General features: G+C 42.7%; 1 protein-coding gene across 8 annotated transcripts in view; it reads left to right on the top strand.

Moving 5' to 3' along the window:
- The window catches only part of NEDD4L (NEDD4 like E3 ubiquitin protein ligase), a 336,292-nt gene that overhangs the window by 296,229 nt on the left and 20,474 nt on the right, over nucleotides 1-19,589 (top strand). For all 8 annotated transcript variants that reach the window (XM_061170523.1, XM_061170522.1, XM_061170524.1 and 5 more), the window contains 5 exons: nucleotides 7,777-7,842; nucleotides 9,616-9,845; nucleotides 11,332-11,453; nucleotides 13,937-14,007; nucleotides 15,652-15,747. In XM_061170523.1, coding sequence (XP_061026506.1) covers nucleotides 7,777-7,842; nucleotides 9,616-9,845; nucleotides 11,332-11,453; nucleotides 13,937-14,007; nucleotides 15,652-15,747 — 585 coding nt within the window. The remainder of the gene's footprint in view (nucleotides 1-7,776; nucleotides 7,843-9,615; nucleotides 9,846-11,331; nucleotides 11,454-13,936; nucleotides 14,008-15,651; nucleotides 15,748-19,589) is intronic.

Below are 19,589 nucleotides of genomic sequence, written 5' to 3'. Positions count from 1 at the left end.
ATTGAAAATTATTTAGCATCATAAATCCAGGTAGATTTGCCCTGAGGAAAGCTCTTTCTTTGTTTTCTACTAACAAAAGAGCCCTGTTTACTCTTATTTTTTTTATTATTGGTAGTATTTCTTTCAATAAGAACATGTGTATTTAGGTAATTATTACCTTAGTGTAGATATTTGGTCTTCGTTTTAATTCAGTTCAAAATTTTTGGTAATTTCCATAATGATTTCTTTCTGTCCTTAACTTACAAATTATTTAGAATATGCTTTTTAGTTTCTGAGAGTATGAGAGGGTTTTTACCTGTTTCTTACTGATTTCTGATTTTATTGCATTATGGTCATATAATATTGTCTATGGAATATTATCAGACATTTGAAACTTCTTTGGAGGCTTGGCCATTTTTTGTTAATGTTCTTTTTGTGTTTGAAAAGAATGTGTATTCTGTCTTTGCTGGGTATAGAGTTCTTTATATATGTCTGTTAGATCAGGCCTGTGGTGTTCAAATTTTCCATTTCCATGACAACTTTTTTCCTGGCTTTTCTATATCTAACTGAGTCAGCTGTGTCAGAGTCTCCCGTGGTGACTGTGGCTTTGTCAGTCATTATGTTCACTTTCTCTTCACTAGTACTTGCCTAGTATATCTTTTCTGTCCTTTAACTAGCTCTGTTTTTTCTTTTTTCTTGCTTTCTATTGGACTGATAGAGTACTCTTTATTTTCTTTCATTTGCCAGACTTGCTTGGATGTTGTATTTTCTATTTCTGTTCTTTTGGTGCTCACATTAAATTTTTTAACCAGTATACTTGACCTTTGTCAAAATTAATCACTCTCTACTCTTTTCCTGGATAATATACGACTTTGGGGAACTTTAGTGCTGTTCTTCCCACTCCTACTTTCCATTGTTCAGTGGAATTTTAAAACTACCTTGTCTTTAAACTTGCCAAATAATCATTAATATTTTCTCTTTTTTTCAACAGTCAATGCTTGTTTAATTTACTTATATGTAAACAAATTTCTTTGCCCACCATTGTTCTTTTTTTTCTAACATCTTTATTGGAGTATAATTGCTTTACAATGGTGTGTTAGTTTCTGCTGTATAACAGAGTGAATCAGCTGTACATATACATATATCCCCAAATCTCCTCCCTCTTGTGTCTCCCTCCCACCCTCCCTATCCCACCCCTCTAGGTGGATACAGCACTGAGCTGATCTCTGTGCTATGCGGCTGCTTCCCACTAGCTATCTATCTTACATTTGGCAGTGTATATATGTCCATGCCACTGTCTCACTTCTTCCCAGCTTACCCTTCCCCCTCCCCATGTCCTCAAGTCCATTCTCTACGTCTGCATCTTTATTCCTGTCCTTCCCCTAGGTTCTTCAGAACCAATTTTTTATTTTAGACTCCATATATATGTGTTAGCATACGGTATTCGTTTTTCTCTTTCTGACTTACTTCACTCTGTATGACAGTCTCTAGGTCCATCCACCTCACTACAAATAACTCAATTTAGTTTCTTTTTATGGCTGAGTAATATTGCATTGTATATATGTGCCACATCTTCTTTATCCATTCATCTGTCGATGGACACTTCGGTTGCTTCCACGTCCCCACCATTGGTTCTTGCATCTCCTTTTTTCCAGGTTAAGTTTTCTCCTTAATAAAGTTTAATCTCCAGTTCATGATTCTCAAAGTGTGGCCTATAGATCAACAGCATCATTCAGAAACTTATTAGAAATGTAAATTTTGGGCTCCCAACCCAGACCTACTGAAAATCAGCAACTTTGGTTGTGGGCCCTGCAGTCTGTGTTTTAACATACCCTCCCAGGGATTCTGATGCCCACTCAAGTTTGAGAACCTCTGCTCTGGCGGCAATTTCAGTGAGGGTCTGAGAGAGGGGGGACTTACCTACCTCTCTGTTAAATGATAGTTTAGCTGATTATAGAATCCTTAGTCAACAATTACTTTCCTTCAGTACTTTGGAGATTTTTTTTTTGTCTCTTCCGGCCTCCATAACTGATGATGAGAAGTTCATTGTCACTCTAATTGTCATTTTTTTGGTGAGTAAATCTCTCTTCTCTGGTGATTTTGAATTTTTCACCATGTCTTTGATTTTCTACAATTTTACTGTCACGAATCTAAGTGTGGATTTCTTTTTATTTATTCTGCTCTGGATTCATTGTGACTCTTCCATATGGGGATGGTGTCTCTCCTTTATTCAGGAAAATTCCCTGCAGTTATTTCTTCATATATTGTACCTTTCCCATTTTTATTATCTGCATCAGTAATTCCTATTGGGTATTTGATTCAGTTTTACATTCTGTCTTCCTTATCTTTTAGCTTTCCGATCTTCTTTCTCATTGCTGTATTGTGGGCTCAGCTCTTCCAGTTAATTATCTTTTAAGCTTTTTATAATCTAGTCTATCAGTTCATTGTGTCTATTATTTCAGTGACTAGATTTAATTGCTCAAAGTTCTCTTTGGTCTTTTTCAATTTGCTTGGTCTTTTGAGTTATTGTTATTTGGTCCTGTTCTTTCCTTTTATTTATTTTTCTATTCATACTTACAGCTTTTTAATCATTCTTAAAATATTTGTTCCATCGCCTCTTTTAGATTATTTTATTATCTCTGGTTCTAGGGGCATTAAATCTCCCACTTGTTATGTCTGTAGACTCTCCTCAGTGGTAGTTGATTGCCTAGTTCAGTTTATAATTTTGTGTTTTTAAGTGTGTGTGTGCTCATCTTCATTTTTTTTCTTTATGGGGCTTTTATACATCCTGACTTGTATTTACTGTTAACTTCTTAGCTTGGGTTTATGCCCCCTTAGTTACTATAACTATGGACCTCATACCCACTTCGGTGTAGGCTTGGAAGTCTGAATTTATTAGAGGTCTGGGTTTTTTTGTTTGTTTTTCTCCCGGTTACGGTCCTGGATAGAAGGGAAGCTTCCTTGCAACTCTCCCAGGCCTGTGGGTAGAATTTTCTTGAACCCTGTTCAGATGTGGGTCTTAAGCAGGGAACTCTGTCTGACTCCCCTGGTCATACAGACTGTAGGCCGTGCTCTGTGTCCCCATGTGAGGATTAAAAGCCCAAGCCCCAAGTCTAGGTCCAAAGCCCACTTCTTTAATTTTGTTTTTCTGTGTATCTGGTACCTAGAGTTTCTCTCTCTTTTCCCAAGTTTTAAAAATACCTACATATTAGGGGAGAGGGGACCCTTCTGTGGCATTACTGTGAGTCAGTATGCTCTCTGTATGACAAGCATCACCATTAAAAGCATTAGAAACATGAAGTGCTATTGGTAGTTGCTACTCTTAAGAACACTATCTCATGCTTGTGTAACGCTTTGTACTTATTCAAGAACTTTATAATCAACTGCTTTCAAACTCACAGCAGTCCTCTCAGGATGGTAGGGAAGAAGTTGGGATTCCCAATTTGTCAGCAGCTCAGAAAGCTAATTGCCAAAAGTTTGAGCACATGTCAGAATCCAGGCCAGAGCCCCAGATGTGCTGGCTTTACCGACGTCTCCGTGTCAGGCCCGAGCCCTTCTCTGCAAGGAGCTTCGGTGTCCTTAACGGACAATAATGGCATGAAAACCTTTAGACCCCACTTACACAATGTCAGGTTTTCACTTTGTTCAAAAAAGAAAGCATATTTAATAGAGAGCAACTTTAATCAACAGATATGTTAATTCTTTAAATAGGCTTATTTTACGCATTATATTGTATGTAAGAAAAGAAGATGCCAGATTTTCAAGAGAGAATAAATAATTTGGCCTGTCCAATGCAGAAATGTAATTCTCTTCAGAGGCTGCAACGTATGGATGTCTTTATCCTGGTATGTTGTTGGAATCTTTTCAGGAGAAGAATATAAAAACCTATTCTTCTTAGGCCATCATAAGAACGACCCCTAGAGAGAAAAGATGAGTATTGGAGGAGGAGGGGTATTTCTCAACTTTCATGCATCATTCCCCAGAAGAAGAAAGACCAGAAATATCTCAGCACTGATTTCCACCGACATCTAGTCAGCACCTACCAGGTTACAAGCCAGACAACGGCAGAGATACCATGGGCGAGGGGCAACACTTTGAAATATGTTCCTTGGGAAACTTGTCATTTGAGACAGTTGAACTTGCATACACAGTGATGAATGTTTAAGCCTTTTTTCAATGTTTTCAGGCAGGGAAACAAAAACAAAAAATAATTGCTGGGAATCACAGATTTTTGGAAAGGGAAGAGCCTTAAAAGTTGACTAGTCAAGTCTTTCTGCTTAACTGTGAAGGAATTTCGGAGTGGAGAGGTTATATCACAGAGCTAGCTGGCAGTAGAGTCTGCCCTGGAAGTCAGGTCTTCTGAAGCTGGCATGAGATAATAAAAGGAAATCTTTTTTTTTCAGCTTAATTTTCTTCTATCACAGTTAATCATAGCTAAGAACATCAAATACTTTTCCTTTTTTGAGAACTCACTGCTGCTGTCATGGTTTGTTCCCTCCTGTCGTTCTGGTTTCTGCTCAGATTTCCCTTTCTCAGAGCTGCCTTCCCCAACCATCTCATGTAAAACAACCACTGAGGAACTCTATCATTGTCCCACCTAGCATTTACCACTATGTATTCATTTATTTCTTATTGCCCATTGCTCACAATAGCTTCTAAAAAAGCTACAGAGCAAAAAGCATGATAATGCCTTTATTGGCTTATGTCAGACCTTTGTATTGTATCCTTTTCCTTAGGTCGGTGGTTGTCCAGATAGTGATAAAATGTCTACCTTTTCTGAAATCAGAATTCATACAGTATTTCATCAGACTAAACACTGCCCAAAATAAATACGATATGTAGTCAAATCTAATGTTCAGTGAAGAGGCAAATGAAGACTGGCTTAAAAATTAAAAACTAAGAGCAGACCATAGGTAGTATAAATTGTCTTTAGAATGTTCTTAAGATACTTAAATATATTGTCTTTTTACTCTTGAATTACAAAGCAAAATACTGACATGATCATTGATTTCTATGAGAGTAGTAACTTGTTTTTGTTTTGGCTTAGTTATTATTTGTGTGACCATGTCTTAAAACAGTATGAAGCGGGGAAGCTTTTGTTCTTCATTTCTCCTCTTTCCGGTCAGGAGTAAGCATGGTGAAGGTGTAAGGTTTAGAGTCTGGAGACACTTTGCAAAGGATCAGTGTATTTTATTAATGTAGCACAAAATGATATCAGCAGAAGTATTCTTGCCCAAATTCACACTATGCACTAAAAAGTAATGAGTTCTGAGTGTGAGGCTGTCACAGTTACGTCCGCGTGTGTGCAGAAGCAATCCTTCCTGCTTCATAAAAAAAATTGTAAGCCTCTTCCATCGCCTGAAGTCACGGCTCTGACTCTCGGATACTGTAAGCTACTTGACATCATAGCAAGTACCGAATATTTAAATGACTATATAAAAATGTAATTACTTTGCCTGAAGAGATTCCAGAACTTATGAATAATGTTAGCTCAGTTACTGAGCTCACTCCTGTGGTATCATCACTCTGCTCCATAGATACAGCATTCCAGATTTAAAGAAATCCTTGCCCACGACCTCTAAATAGTCAACTCCTAAAATGAGGACTTTTCCAGCATGCTGTTTACCCACTTTTTTTCCTTGACAAGTGTATCAGTTCGCTTGCCTTTCTGCTTGTTACTTTTCTCCCAAAGATTTTTTTTTAACATCTTTATTGAAGCATAATTGCTTTACAATGTTGTGTTAGTTTCTGCTGTATAACAAAGTGAATCAGCTATATGTATACATATATCCCCATATCCGCTCCCTCTTGAGCCTCCCACCCTCCCTATCCCACCCCTCTAGGTGGTCACAAAGCACTGAGCTGATCTCCCTGTGCTATGTGGCTGCTTCCCACTAGCTATCTGTTCTACATTTGGTAGTGTATATATGTCCATGCCACTCTCTCACTTCGTCCCAGCTTACCCTTCCCCCTCCCCGTGTCCTCAAGTCCATTCTCTATGTCTGCCTCTTTATTCCTGTCCTGCCCCTAGGTTCTTCAGAACCATTTTTTTTTTTTTTTTTAGATTCCATATATATGTGTTAGCATACGGTATTTTTTCTTTTTCTGACTTACTTCACCCTGTATGACAAACTCTAGGTCTATCCACCTCACTATAAATAACTCAATTTCATTTCTTTTTATGGCTGAGTAATATTCCATTGTATATGTGTGCCATATCTTCTTTATCCATTCATCTGTCGATGGACACTTGGGTTGCTTCCATGTCCTGGCTATTGTAAATAGTGCTGCAATGAACATTGGGGTGCATGTGTCTTTTTGAATTACGGTTTTCTTAGGGTATATGCCCAGTAGTGGGATTGCTGGGTCGTATGGTAGTTCTATTTTTCATTTTTTAAGGAACCTCCATACTGTTCTCCATAGTGGCTGTATCAATTTACATTCCCACCAACAGTGCAAGAGGGTTCCCTTTTCTCCACACCCTCTCCAGCATTTATTGTTTGTAGATTTTTTGATGATGGCCATTCTGACTAGTGTGAGGTGATACCTCATTGTCGTTTTGATTTGCATTTCTCTAATGATTAGTGATGTTGAGCATCCTTTCATGTGTTTGTTGGCAATCTGTATATCTTCTTTGGAGAAATGTCTATTTAGGTCTTCTGCCCATTTTTGGATTGGGTTGTTTGGTTTTTTGATGTTGAGCTGCATGAGCTGCTTGTAAATTTTGGAGATTCATCCTTTGTCAGTTGCTTCATTTGCAAATATTTTCTCCCATTCTGAGGGTTATCTTTTTGTCTTGTTTATGGTTTCCTTTGCTGTGCAAAAGCTTTTAAGTTTCATTAGGTCCCATTTGTTTATTTTTGTTTTTATTTCCATTTCTCTAGGAGGTGGGTCAAAAAGGATCTTGCTGTAATTTATGTCATACAGTGTTCTGCCTGTGTTTTCCTCTAAGAGTTTTATAGTGTCTGGCCTTACATTTAGGTCTTTAATCCATTTTGAGTTTATTTTTGTGTATGATGTTAGGGAGTGTTCTAATTTCATTCTTTTCCATGTAGCTGTCCAGTTTTCCCAGCACCACTTATTGAAGAGGCTGTCTTTTCTCCATTGTATATTCTTCCCTCCTTTATCAAAAATAAGGTGACCATATGTGCGTGGTTTATCTCTTGGCTTTCTATCCTGTTCCATTGATCTATATTTCTGTTTTTGTGCCAGTACCATACTGTCTTGATTACTGTTGCTTTGTAGTATAGTCTGAAGTGTAGGAGCCTGATTCCTCCAGCTCCGTTTCTTTTTCTCAAAATGGCTTTGGCTATTCATCTCCCAAAGATTTTTAAAGCACAATTAGTCTTTTCTGATCAACAGTGTAGGTCATTTGGAGTTGTGTGTTAAAGTATGATAGCCAATAACTTACCTCATTTGGAGTTGTGTGTTAAAGTATGATAGCCAATAACTTACCTAAACTACAACCTATAAAAAAATTACAATGCACCCTGATGCATATTCAGACAGAAGTCACATGGAAAGTCTATTTAGTTTATGTATAATACCTCTAAATGATTTCTTGAATATCCATATTGTTGTTTTCAGAGGTGAAAGCCCTATTCAGTGCTGATTAACCTTAATCATTTCTAGAACGTTCACATGTGCTATGTAGGCATTATGTAAATTTCAGTGGTTATATGGAGAGTGACGATTTTAAGGTTCATGATTCATGAAATTTTCTGAATGTTGGCTTAGTATACATAAAATTTCAAGCATGTTGTTCATATTATCTATATTTATACATTTGTCTTCCAGGCTGTTCCTTACTCCAGAGAATTTAAGCAGAAATATGACTACTTTAGGAAGAAATTAAAGAAACCTGTGAGTACATGTCTTCCAAAAATGCTGTTTTAGTCATTTGTAAGTTACCAAAATTACATCACTGAGAACAACTCGTTTCTTACTGTTATGTGTATACTAAAAATATGACCTTCCTTTTCTCACTGCACTTTGATCCACCTGGATCTTCAATCTGAATTTTCTTTTTAACAGACATGGTAAGTGAATATTAACTTGGTATTACATATCAAATCACCTGAAGGTAATTTCTTATGTAATACATTAAAAAATAGAAATGATTTTTATGAGGTGTAAAATAATTCAGGAACTAGTGAAAAAATGTGGAGAAGCCTATGCAATCAATTATAGTTATCCTATTTAATAAAACCTAGATCCTAATTAGAAAAATGTTCAAGTCCCTTTAAATTCAGAAGTACAGTTTTAATGATGATATGTACAACAAAAATATAATTTATAATATTTGACATATTAAGACCAAGTGTAATTTTCAGATTAAATTTCTTACCAGGAAACCCGTTAAGATTCTGACAAAACTGAGAAACCCTGTAAGGCTTTTTACAGGCAGTGTTTTAAATTACAATATTATATTTTCTACTGACATATCTCCCCAAATACTTTAACACTATGTCTTCTGTTTTTCTCTGATTTCACCTCTCTGGTATAAATTTTACCAATTTTCTCCTAAGTTTGTGCCTTCACTATTTTGGGGGTGTTTTTGTTCCAGTCACCATTTCTTGGCTTCCTCACTGGGGAAAGCTGCAGCTCAGATCACCCCCATTTGCCTGTGCTCCTTCCACATCTCCCCCACCCCACTCTACTCCCTCAGCTGATGCCTCATTTTCCCGGCCTCTGCTATGGATGAGGCACTGGGGATGCAGAGACGCTTGAAACACAGCCTCTGCCTCGGGGAGCTCCCTCTTAGGGGTTCTGTTCTCTCTTCTAACATCCTGACTCAAGGAGCTCCTGAGTAACTCCTTTTGAAATGACTCAAATTTGAACCTGTGGAATTCCAGTGTTTCTTTGTGAGTTGCCTGCATTTCCTCCAGTGATGTGATGACTGTAGATATCACGCTGTCTCACTTTGTGGCACTTGCACCGTGGTACCTTCTGCCTGGAAACTGACTCTGTAGATCCATCATCATGGCAAAGCTGACCCTGGACCTGTTTTTCCAGGAAGCAGTTATTCACAGCTTCAATCAAGTGCTTTTTTGTTTTCACGTTTATTAACTGTTGCCTTTGGGATGCTTTCCCACAACTTGGCCATGATAATCAGGGTCCCACTCCCCGTGGCAACAGAACTAGCTTGTAGGCATCATGGTCACGGCTACCAGCTGGAGTCCCTACCAGGGCTGAGGGTCATCCCAGCCTGGCCAGGTGGGGATTGTCTATGGGTTTTAATCCCCTGGACTACAGTCCCTTTCTTTGACTAAAACAATATACAGAGTTGACCATATTTCAGTTGCCAGTGGGTGGACAAGTGCCCCGCAATTGCTTATAAAAGGGAGAGAGGATGATCGTCTTCACTCAGCATAGTTTCTTCCGCAGCGCGTGTTGCTGGCTCAGTCTGACACCTGCTGGTGGATGCTGTGTGTCTCCTCCTGACACAGGCTTTCTGTCTGTGTGAAGAACAATCTAGAAAGGAGAGAGTTTCAGTTGGAACCATTCATCATTGCTTGTTTATGTGAAGGCTGCAATCATTTCTGCTCTTTGTTCTTTTTTTTTTTTTTCTGTTAGGAAGTAAGGTGTATATTTACTGTCTGATGGTGTGTGGGGTTTTTTTTCTCTTGTTTTTAGGCTGATATTCCAAACAGGTTTGAAATGAAACTTCACAGAAATAACATATTTGAAGAGTCCTATCGGAGAATCATGTCTGTGAAAAGACCAGATGTCCTGAAAGCTAGGCTGTGGATTGAATTTGAATCAGAAAAAGGTCTGGACTACGGGGGCGTGGCCAGAGAATGGTTCTTCTTACTGTCCAAAGAGATGTTCAACCCCTATTACGGTCTGTTCGAGTACTCTGCAACGTAAGTGTCTGGAGTGCATTCAGAAGGTGACCACACTGAAGCAGTTTTATTCTTCATGAATTTAAACTTAATGAAAGAATAAGCAGCTCACTCAGAGGTGAATTAACGCTGCTGATTTCAGCCCCTCCCCGCCACCCCTTGTAAGTCTAGAACAGGTCTGACTCCACATGGTGAACTAACGTACTCTGTGAACACCTAAAAATAATTCTTCTCGTCTGTTGGGTTCATGTAATTGAGATTGAAAATGTGTTGGGTACTTACGGTAAGGAACAAGGCAATTTTCATTCGTAACGTTATGTTAATTCAGGAGAATTTGTCACTGTCAGAATTCAGAAGGTTGTTGTCTTATGAACAAGAATAGTTTCTGAAGTCAAATTACTTAAAGGCAAACTGAGGACCCATCCTTTAGGATCCAAAGGACCATGCCCTGGGCCTGTGAGGGAAGGCCCAGACCGCCCCGCCCCCGCATTAGGATTTCATCACTGCCAGGCATGCAGACCGAGGCAGAGTCGATTGCTTTCTCGGGAATCAAACATTGGCTACTTGCAAGGCCACCCTTTCCTCCTCCAGGCTGTGGCTTCTCCAAAGGCTTAGGCAGGACCCGAGCCTCCGGTAAAACAGTTGACCTTGAAAAGCAGCCTGTGCTCTGTGGGGACAAGGGTTCTCCCGTGTCTCTCCCCTGGTGCCAGTCTCCTGGGGGCTCTTTTGGAAGGCAGCCTCAGTGCTCTTCTCCGATGCTCCGGCTAAGAATTTCCCATTTTGTAAAATTGATAAAAGCCATTGAAGTGGAGGGGAGGATGCAGAGGCGAGATCTGCACCTCTTACCCACATTCCCAAAGCTGCCCCCAGGAGAATCTGGCCACGGAGCCCATTTTGCAAACCACCGATGCTCCTGACTGTGAGACCAAAGAAGGACGATTAGGTGCACGTCAACATTTTGAGGTTTGCACTGTTGGGACAGCCGTATGTTGCTCCCAGTGGCCTCCGGGCCTTTCAGGGCAGAATGCTGGTCAGATGGATCAGGGGTTGGACCCCCGGGAAAAATTTTAATCCCCAAACCAAAGCTTCTCAAGGGAGTTAACCCCCTTTCTCACAGAGACAACCTGTTGCACTCACACATAGCTGGGAATCCATGTCCAGCCCCTTTGGTATGTGGGGTTTCTCAGCTTCCAAAACTACTTGGCTGAACCGTATGAAATTGAGATTTTTGTCGATCAGCAGTAGTCAGATATCCAGTTTGTCACGGTTTAACATAACAGGGCGTATCCACCAGCTCTAGTAGACCTCTGTCCTTGGTCATGGAAAAGAGCTAACTAAATAAGCCCCGTTGTCTAGCTTTTATGCCGTATCTGTCAGGTACAGGATGTTTGCAGGCACACTGTAAAAGTTTAATGACAGGCAGCAGTGGAAAATTCAAATTCTTGCATTTCTTATTCATTGCATTTATTCACCACCTTTCTTTTTCCCTCTCTCCCTCCCTAAAAAGGGACAACTACACACTTCAGATCAATCCCAATTCAGGCCTCTGTAATGAAGATCATTTGTCCTATTTCACTTTTATTGGAAGAGTTGCTGGTCTGGCAGTATTTCATGGGAAACTTTTAGATGGTAAGTTATTAAAAAGTGTTGAAGTAATAAAAATTGGACAGTGCTGTCTCTGGTCTCTTATCAGGTGTCTTATCTTTCGCATCATAGGTTTTAAGCAAAAGTGCTTCACTGGTTCTTCCTCTGTAAATCAGTAGTTTCTTTAATGTTTTGTCCATAATGAAGGTGCTTTTTCCTGGTGTCATCTTAATCTGAGCACTGAAGACATAGTGTCAACACACAGTTTGAAAAAAATTTTTTTGAAAAACTTAAGTGTGAAGCACAGAACATTCTGTATTTTTGCATTTTCTATGTTTTCCAGAATAACGTTTCTTTAGCAGGAACTAGATTTGATGACAGATGGAAAGTACGGATTGAAAAGTTCATTAAAACAGTCTAATTCAGCCAATATCCTGCCATTGTCCTGTTTGTCCCCAAATTACCATTTTTTTGAATGTGAAGAGACTGTAAATAATTTCAAAGCAGTGTTATAACTCAGCTAAGACCCTGACCCCTGGGATCACTGCTGAAACAGATGGCACAAAATAATCTCATTATTAGCTAGAGCACGTAAGTCATGCAAAGTACCAAGAATTTCAAGGTACCTTGGAAGTTAGGAGTGAAACCCCCACCCCCCGGCTGTATCAATAGGCTTATAGTAGAGACTTCTTATGGATTTGGTCTTTGAAAAAGTAGTGCCCTTAAGAGAACATTACAGAAATCATCAGTGAGGAAAGAGAATCAGAAATATTTTTGAAGAATTTAGGGGTGAAATGGTTGAGGGTAGAAGGCAGAGCAAGATTTAAGATTGACACTGCAGTTAGTGTAGAGAGAGATTTCCAGGAGAATTATGTGAATTGCATTTATGGAACCTTAGCTATGCTAGTACATAATTGATGTACCCTGTGTACTTTCTCCTTTAATAAATTTTTACTGGTAATTGCTAGCTGATTTTGATCCTCTAATTTCAACATTTTATTTTTTACGGGGGCGGGGCTGGTGGCAGGAGTAAACACGTTTTTTTCTGATTAGAAGGAAACTGGTCTCACTCTGTATATGTATATACAGTGAATCTATTTTAATTTGCAGCACTGGAGTCATGCCATAGATTATTAGAATGTCCGTTATTTACCTTCTGCCGAGCAAGAAGACGTTGTTAGTTGCTACAGGGGAAATAGAGAGAAGTTTAATCTAAGATCCTGACCTGAGGGGACCGATGTTCTAGTGAGGGTGCAGGGAACATGGGTCCAGAGTCCAGCAGAAGGGAACACAGGGAGCTCTCGACTCCGCCGGAGGGCCAGGGAGTACTTTACCAGGATTAGCCTCGCCAGGAGGCTGCGGTGGGGTTGGCGCACTTAGAAGCTGGGATCGTTTCAGAAGAGCGAGGATGGGCCAGGAGTCAAGGCTGCTTGGAGTAGTGATGGGGGCATCTAGGTCCCGGCTGCAGAAGGAGATAGGAGGTAACCGTGTCCTCGGGAATTGCAAGGAGAAGAGCCCGAACGCCCCCAGGTGTGTGGCCAGCAGTGTCTTTGTTTCCCGGGACCGTGAACGGCCCTGGAGGCAGAGCAGACACGCTGCACATCAGATCAGCCCCTGCTCCCTTCTGTGGCTTCACCCCCCAGACGGCAGGGGGTTTGAGCCTCAGCCGCAGGGGCGCACTGAAGCCAGTGGGAGCGGAAACGGGCTGCGAGGGTGGCTGGTTAGACCTGGAGGGGGCGCTGAGGGTGGGAGTTGAGGGTGCAGGGGGAGGACTGAGGTTCCGGGGGCGCCTGTGTCAGGAGGCGTGTGACGCTGACTTGCCTGGGACGGGGTGAGGTGGGGTCCCTGCGGGGCATCTGCACGGTCATGGCGGTGTTGCCACCGCCCTTGCCTCCCTCGGGCCGTCATCACCCCCCCCCCCGCCCCCGGGAAGACTGCACAGCCTTCTGAACGGCCTCCCTCTTTCCCTTCCTGTCCCTTCCTGTTGCTCTTCCCATTACTGCCCAAGCGATGACACTGAAATGCAGGTGGAATTGCCCCCTGGCGTTTCAGTGACTCCCCTTGGCCCTGGGCAGCAGCCCAGACTCTCCGGCACCTCGTGTAAGCTGTACACTCCCTGCCCAGTCCCTTCTCTGGCCTGTCTGCCCGGGACGCCCTGTGCTTCGGTCCTGGCGAGTCCCCAGTCTTGTCCTTCTGCTGGGAGTGCCCTTTTCTCCCCCGTGCGTGCGCCCTGTTTGCGCTACAGATTCCCGATTGTGCCTGAAGCTCATTTGTCACCTCCAGCAGCCTTTCTGACCTCACCCCTCTGCTGTACCATCTCTGTTAGTATAACTGCCCTCCTTCCTAAACCCCTAACCCCCTAACCCCCAACCCTGCCCCAAACCAGGCCCTCATCTTACTGTAGAAAACCCTTGATTGTTCTGTCCCGGTCTCTCATTCAAATGAAAGCAGGTTAATCTTTTATTTAATGCTCTGATGCACAGCATCATCAAAGATTTGAAACTAACTCAGTTTTCACCGTGTTTTAGGTTTCTTCATTCGACCGTTTTACAAAATGATGCTGGGAAAGCAGATAACTCTGAATGACATGGAATCTGTGGTGAGTAAATAGAGGTCACTCCCGTGGACCCCACCAGCAGCTTGTGCCTTATGGAAAGGTAGTTGAGACCATGTTGTAGTCACAGCAATTTTTATGGGCATCGTCATTCGGTATGGACAACAGGGATTGTTCAAGAGCTTAACTGATCTCCCTAACTTTTTTAATAAGCAAATCATTGTTCACATTTCCTAGACTCATGGTATTTAGGGTGGGTACACCCACATCTCAGTTACCTCTGCTTACTCAGAACTGGTTTGACCAAATTAAATCCAAGGGTCATTTGGAGACCTCATTGCTGCCCTTGTTTTCCATGGAAAACTGCTAATACTGAACACTTAGAGGTTCATCTGCTATCCCTCTGTTTTCCGACCTCAAAAAATGGCAGGGAGCCAGACCAAAACAGTAGATGAAGGGAAGACTATTTATACTCATCCCAGATATGGAAGAAGGGTAACTGACCACTACAGTGTAGGAGAGGAATGAAAAGTTAGAAAATAATTGCTAACTTTTGACTTGGGTTTTCGTGTTGCATTTAACTTATTTAATCTAGGCTGACCATTTTAGAGTTGAAAGGCTTTTCTATAAAAAAACAAAAGTTGATGCTCTTTTCCTAGTATACTTTTGCTTCTGTTTTTCTTTTAATTTACCTGTACTCCCGCCATTCACCTCTCACCTCTCACCTCTCACCATTCACCAGCCACACACGGGGCCATCAGGAAGCATCTTCGTCCATTTGGGGTGTTTGCAGCTCTGCTTTCACATTCTGTCACTTGAGTCAGAAAGCGTCTTCCTCCCCTCAGCCTCGCTGCCGTGTTGGCTGTACGTGTTGTGTGGTTGGGTGTGTGAGCCGTGTACCCCTCCCTCACAGCTCGTCCTCTGAGTGTGGCAGGAGAGTAGAAGGCCAGCAGCGCACACAAGTCCGCTCAGCTGGGTTTTCCACGGGCGGGCAGCTCTGTGTGTCCACCGTACCCGTGTCAAGTTTCTCTTCAGCTTTTACCTTTAGCTTAGGCTTTATGCTTTTGTTACTGTATGATGAGGAAGCTAGGAGTATAAAAATCTCTCTTCAAGTCTAAATTAATTTTATTCCCCATGTTGACAGCTGGTGCACACATTCTGTTTTGTCTTCATGGAGCCCCTGGGGCTGCCCAAGAGACAGAGGAGCCCAGGCTCTCGGGGCCTGTGTGCTGGGTTTTGACACCAGGGCAGCCTTCCTCTTTGCTCACAGTGACTTGCAGAGAGTGGTGGAAGCACAGGAAGGGGCATAACTTGAAGCCATTGGTATTGAATTAGAACATTCTCTATCCTTCCTACTTTCTTCTGATAATTTCACTCTTAAAATATTGGGAGTATGTTAATCTCTGCGTGTTCAGTTCTGTGATTTTACGACGGCCGTCCGGAGCAGGCTGCTTCCTCTCCGCAGAGGGCAGGATCCGACTACAAACCCCCGTTACTACCAAAGCAGTTTTTTAGTTTGTATTTTTAAATTAAAGTGGAAGAGTAGGTTTGGGGTAGAGCTGGAAACATGACTAATGCATTTCTTGAGATTCTGGATGGAATTACATTGCAAGGACATAATTATTTAAAGAAGTGAGTGTATATTTTGGGAAAAAATGCTTAATTTTAATTTTTGTTTCATTTCTGTAGGATAGTGAATACTACAACTCTTTGAAATGGATCTTAGAAAATGATCCGACTGAACTGGACCTTATGTTTTGCATTGATGAAGAAAACTTTGGGCAGGTATGTGTGGGTAACCCCACGAGCTCCCCCTTGACTTTCAAAGAGTCTTTGCTTCTTTGAGTCTTTGCTAATTATCATCTGATTGTATCAGTACCTTATTGTCATGCCAGGAAGCCAAGTCCCAATTACAACTGCCTCTCTTCCTGCAAAGTTAGAGAAATTCTAAGGCCTCTGGTGTGTGAAGTAGCACCTACGTCTCACATCTAAAGCAGATCTGAATGTGAATGTTCGTGCCTTGGTTTTAAAATTTACATACTTCAAAAAAATAGTGTAAATGTTTACTTAGTGATATAAATACATGACCAGGAGTAGGTGATGTCTGGGGGGGCCTTGGTTTTTTTCCCTCTGCTTTAATGGTTCCCTTGTCATGGTGAAGTTTGTCTTTGGGGGCTCAGCAGGCTCAGGGTTTTCTAACATTCCTTCTTGCTTTGCACCAATACTGTCATTAAGGCTGGATTAACCATAAAGATCAATTTCAAAGGTAAAGTTGCCTTCTTGGAATTCTCATCATCATCCTAAAGTTCTGTAGGATGTGTTTGTCTTAAACCTGAAACCTTTGGTTCATTTGTCCCCCGGTGATAACGATGCTTTGGGGAAGGACTTCTCAGGATTATCCAACCCCTGGTACCTGTCCTTTCACAAAAGCCCAGAGAGCGTTCCCATCTACCAGACCAAGTGTACATGGCCTTGGCGTTCATGAGATCATGGAGCCCGTTTTAAGGGTTGCTAATGGAACGTGACATTGATTTGTTCTTTATTGCTTCAGAGATTATTGAAAGTGTACTCCACTGTCCAAAAAGTGTGCTCGCATTGGCTATCGTTTCACGATGCTGTGCTCAGTTTTAGAGGTGAGGTAAGGAAATCGGGTCCCTGCCCTCTTGGGTTCGCAGTCTTAGAAAAAAGAAGCTGATGCCACTGGATATAAAGAAATTAATGGCACCTGGGGTAAAAACTGTTGAGAAGGAACATGATCACACATACCCAAATTACTTGTTACATCCGCTCAAGCCAGGAAACCGTCACTCGTGTGAGTCCCAGAAGTGGGTGGGTCTCAGGGAGTCTGTGTTTTCTTTCCTTCCTGGTTGGTTGAGTTGAGGCTCATAGAATTTCAGGCACTAGGGATGAGAGAGACCCTGTGACTAATGGAAATGATCAACGAGTCCATTAAGAATCTCATTTTGCCCTCCCCATCCTTTTTCGCTCTATCCTGTGTTTCATGCCCCCAAACCTTCACAGACCGATGGACACTGCTGTCCTTGTGGGAGTCCTGTCATGGGGTGGGAGAGGGAAATCTCTTCTGCACCACCCCCAAAGCTGTCGCCTCCAGGTTAGCGGTGGCCCCCCTGCCCAGGACTGAATGTAAATGGGTTCTGGCCCTTGTCTGCTTCCCTCCTCCACTGCTCCCTCCCCTGAAGCCCCTGCAAGTCACCCCCATTTCATCCCTTCTCCCCCCTCCCCACCCCGCTCCGCTGCTCTCCTTCCACCTCCCCTAAGCCCTGCTGCTTCTGCTGGCCCCGTGACGCCGATGCTCCCCTGCCCACTTCTCTTCTCATCCTGCCCTCGCTCGCTGGGTGGCCTCACCCAGCCCAGCTGCAGCTCTGCGCTGCTCACCACCAGCCTCTTACCTGCAGCCCACACCCTTCCTCTAGCGTCCAGATTCCCCCTGGTTCAGCTGCCTCCTGAGCCGTGTCTCCTGAAAGACCCACAGGTCCCCGAACTGAAAAAGCCACTTCCTCCTCCCGACCCCCCACCTCCGCTCCAGTCTAACCAGTGGCCTCACCCTCCCCTCCGGCCTGAAACTGGAGTCCCCTTGGAATCGTCCCTCTCCCTCCGTGTCCAGCTGGTCACTGCGTCCTCTAGCCCCAGCCTCCTCATCGCTTCCCTTGTCTGCACCCTCCCCTTGTTGAGGCTCTGCCGGTTCCTTGGCTGTGTCGTGTAGCAGTCTCCCTGGTCCCTGCATCGCCCCTCGCTCCAGTCCGTTCTCTGATGCCTCCACACGTATACTCCGGATGTAGTGGTTCTGAAAGGCAAACCCGGACCTGTAACTCTTCTGCTCGACACACATTCTTCACTGGCCAGCCTGTGCCCTTCAGTGTGAATTAAAACCTTTCCTGCACGGCTTAGGACCCCTTGCTGCCCACCTTACCTACACCTCCTTCCTCTCACCTTCACAGCCATGGGGTACCTGCCTCGGTGTCCCCCAGGACGCCCCGTGCCCTGTCACTGGCTGCGTGGCGCCCTCTCCTTGCCGACCCATCCTCCTCTCCCCCACCATAACGCTCCGTCCTCTAGCCATCCCCGGCCTGCTGCCTCCTGTGAGCCCCCTGAGGTCTCCTTGGTTTCTCCAGTGCCCGGTGTGTAGCGATGGCTGCTAAATGCTTAGTGAGCAAAGGAATGAATCATGCCGACCTAGGTTTTTTTAAATGTTATAAGTAATGGAAGCTGCATGTGTGAGACAACAAAATAATTGGAATTGCAATGACTTTTTTTTAAGCTGGACCTATTTAAGGGTCTTAACTGCCAATTTTCAAAGGATAACACATGGCTAATCATCCTGGAACTATGTCTTCTTTGCATTTTTAACGCATGTAGGGAGGAGTAGAGATAAAGAACCAAGGAAGATTTAAAATCAGTCTTGGGTGTCAAATGCAAAAAAAAAAAGGTCTCTTTATATTATATCCACTTGTAGAAATCCATATGACTAACTTAACACAGTTCAGAAGACATTAGTGATGCCAAAGTTAGAAGCAGACTAAACCTTCCTTAGTTACAGTTAAATGTAACTATTTCCACCTAATGAGTACAAACCAAACAAGATGTTTGCTTTTTTTTTTTAATTTTATTTATTTATTTATTTATTTATGGCTGTGTTGGGTCTTCGTTTCTGTGCGAGGGCTTTCTCTAGTTGCGGCAAGCAGGGGCCACTCTTCATCGCGGTCCGCGGGCCTCTCACTATCGCGACCTCTCTTGTTGCGGAGCACAGGCTCCAGACGCGCAGGCTCAGTAATTGTGGCTCACGGGCCTAGTTGCTCCGTGGCATGTGGGATCCTCCCAGACCAGGGCTTGAACCCGTGTCCCCTGCACTGGCAGGCAGATTCTCAACCACTGCGCCACCAGGGAAGCCCAAGATGTTTGCATTTTTAAGTAGACTTATAATAAAGATTCTGATGGTCGTTATAGCTCACGTCAATGGTTCATTAAAAACAATTCTTAAACCTCCTCATTTAACGTGGGTTTTTCTGACTTTGGATTGAATCAGGTAGAGTAATGCAGTAATCAAAACAGACTCACGAGATGAGTAAGATAATGATTAGGTGCCCTATTTGTGAAATTACTGGCTTTCCTTTTTAGATAGCGAAACCTGATTAGCAAGGAACTAGCATATCTATTTTGTGTTCTGGGAAGAAATGTAGAGTGAATTAAGCAGCCACACATTGATCTCATCTCCCGTATCCAATCCATCACCAGGCCCTGTTCATTTTGACTCCCAACTATTCTTCAGTTCTATCTGTTCTCCTTGTCTGTCCCACCAACAATATCCAAGCCTAAGCTACCATCTTCTCTCGTAGATTCCTAACTGGTTTTTTATATCCACCTTGGCCTCCTACAATGGCAGAGTGGTCTTTTCAGAATGTGAAATGATCATTTCACTCCTCTGCTAAAAAACATGCAGAGATTTCCCACTTTATCACTGTCAAGATAAAGACCCAAATCCTTAATTTGCCTCATGAAGTCCTGTGTGGCTGGGCCCTGCCTGTTCATCTCCAGGTGCATTTTGCATCAGTGCTGCCCCTCATGCTTTCTGGGTCTGGTCCCACGAGACTTCTTGCACACACCAAGCT

This window comes from Eubalaena glacialis, chromosome 15 (genome assembly GCF_028564815.1).
Source record: "Eubalaena glacialis isolate mEubGla1 chromosome 15, mEubGla1.1.hap2.+ XY, whole genome shotgun sequence".
NCBI lineage: Eukaryota > Metazoa > Chordata > Mammalia > Artiodactyla > Balaenidae > Eubalaena > Eubalaena glacialis.
The sequence above is the reverse complement of the archived record's forward strand: the minus strand, read 5'-3'. Positions and strand labels throughout refer to the sequence as shown.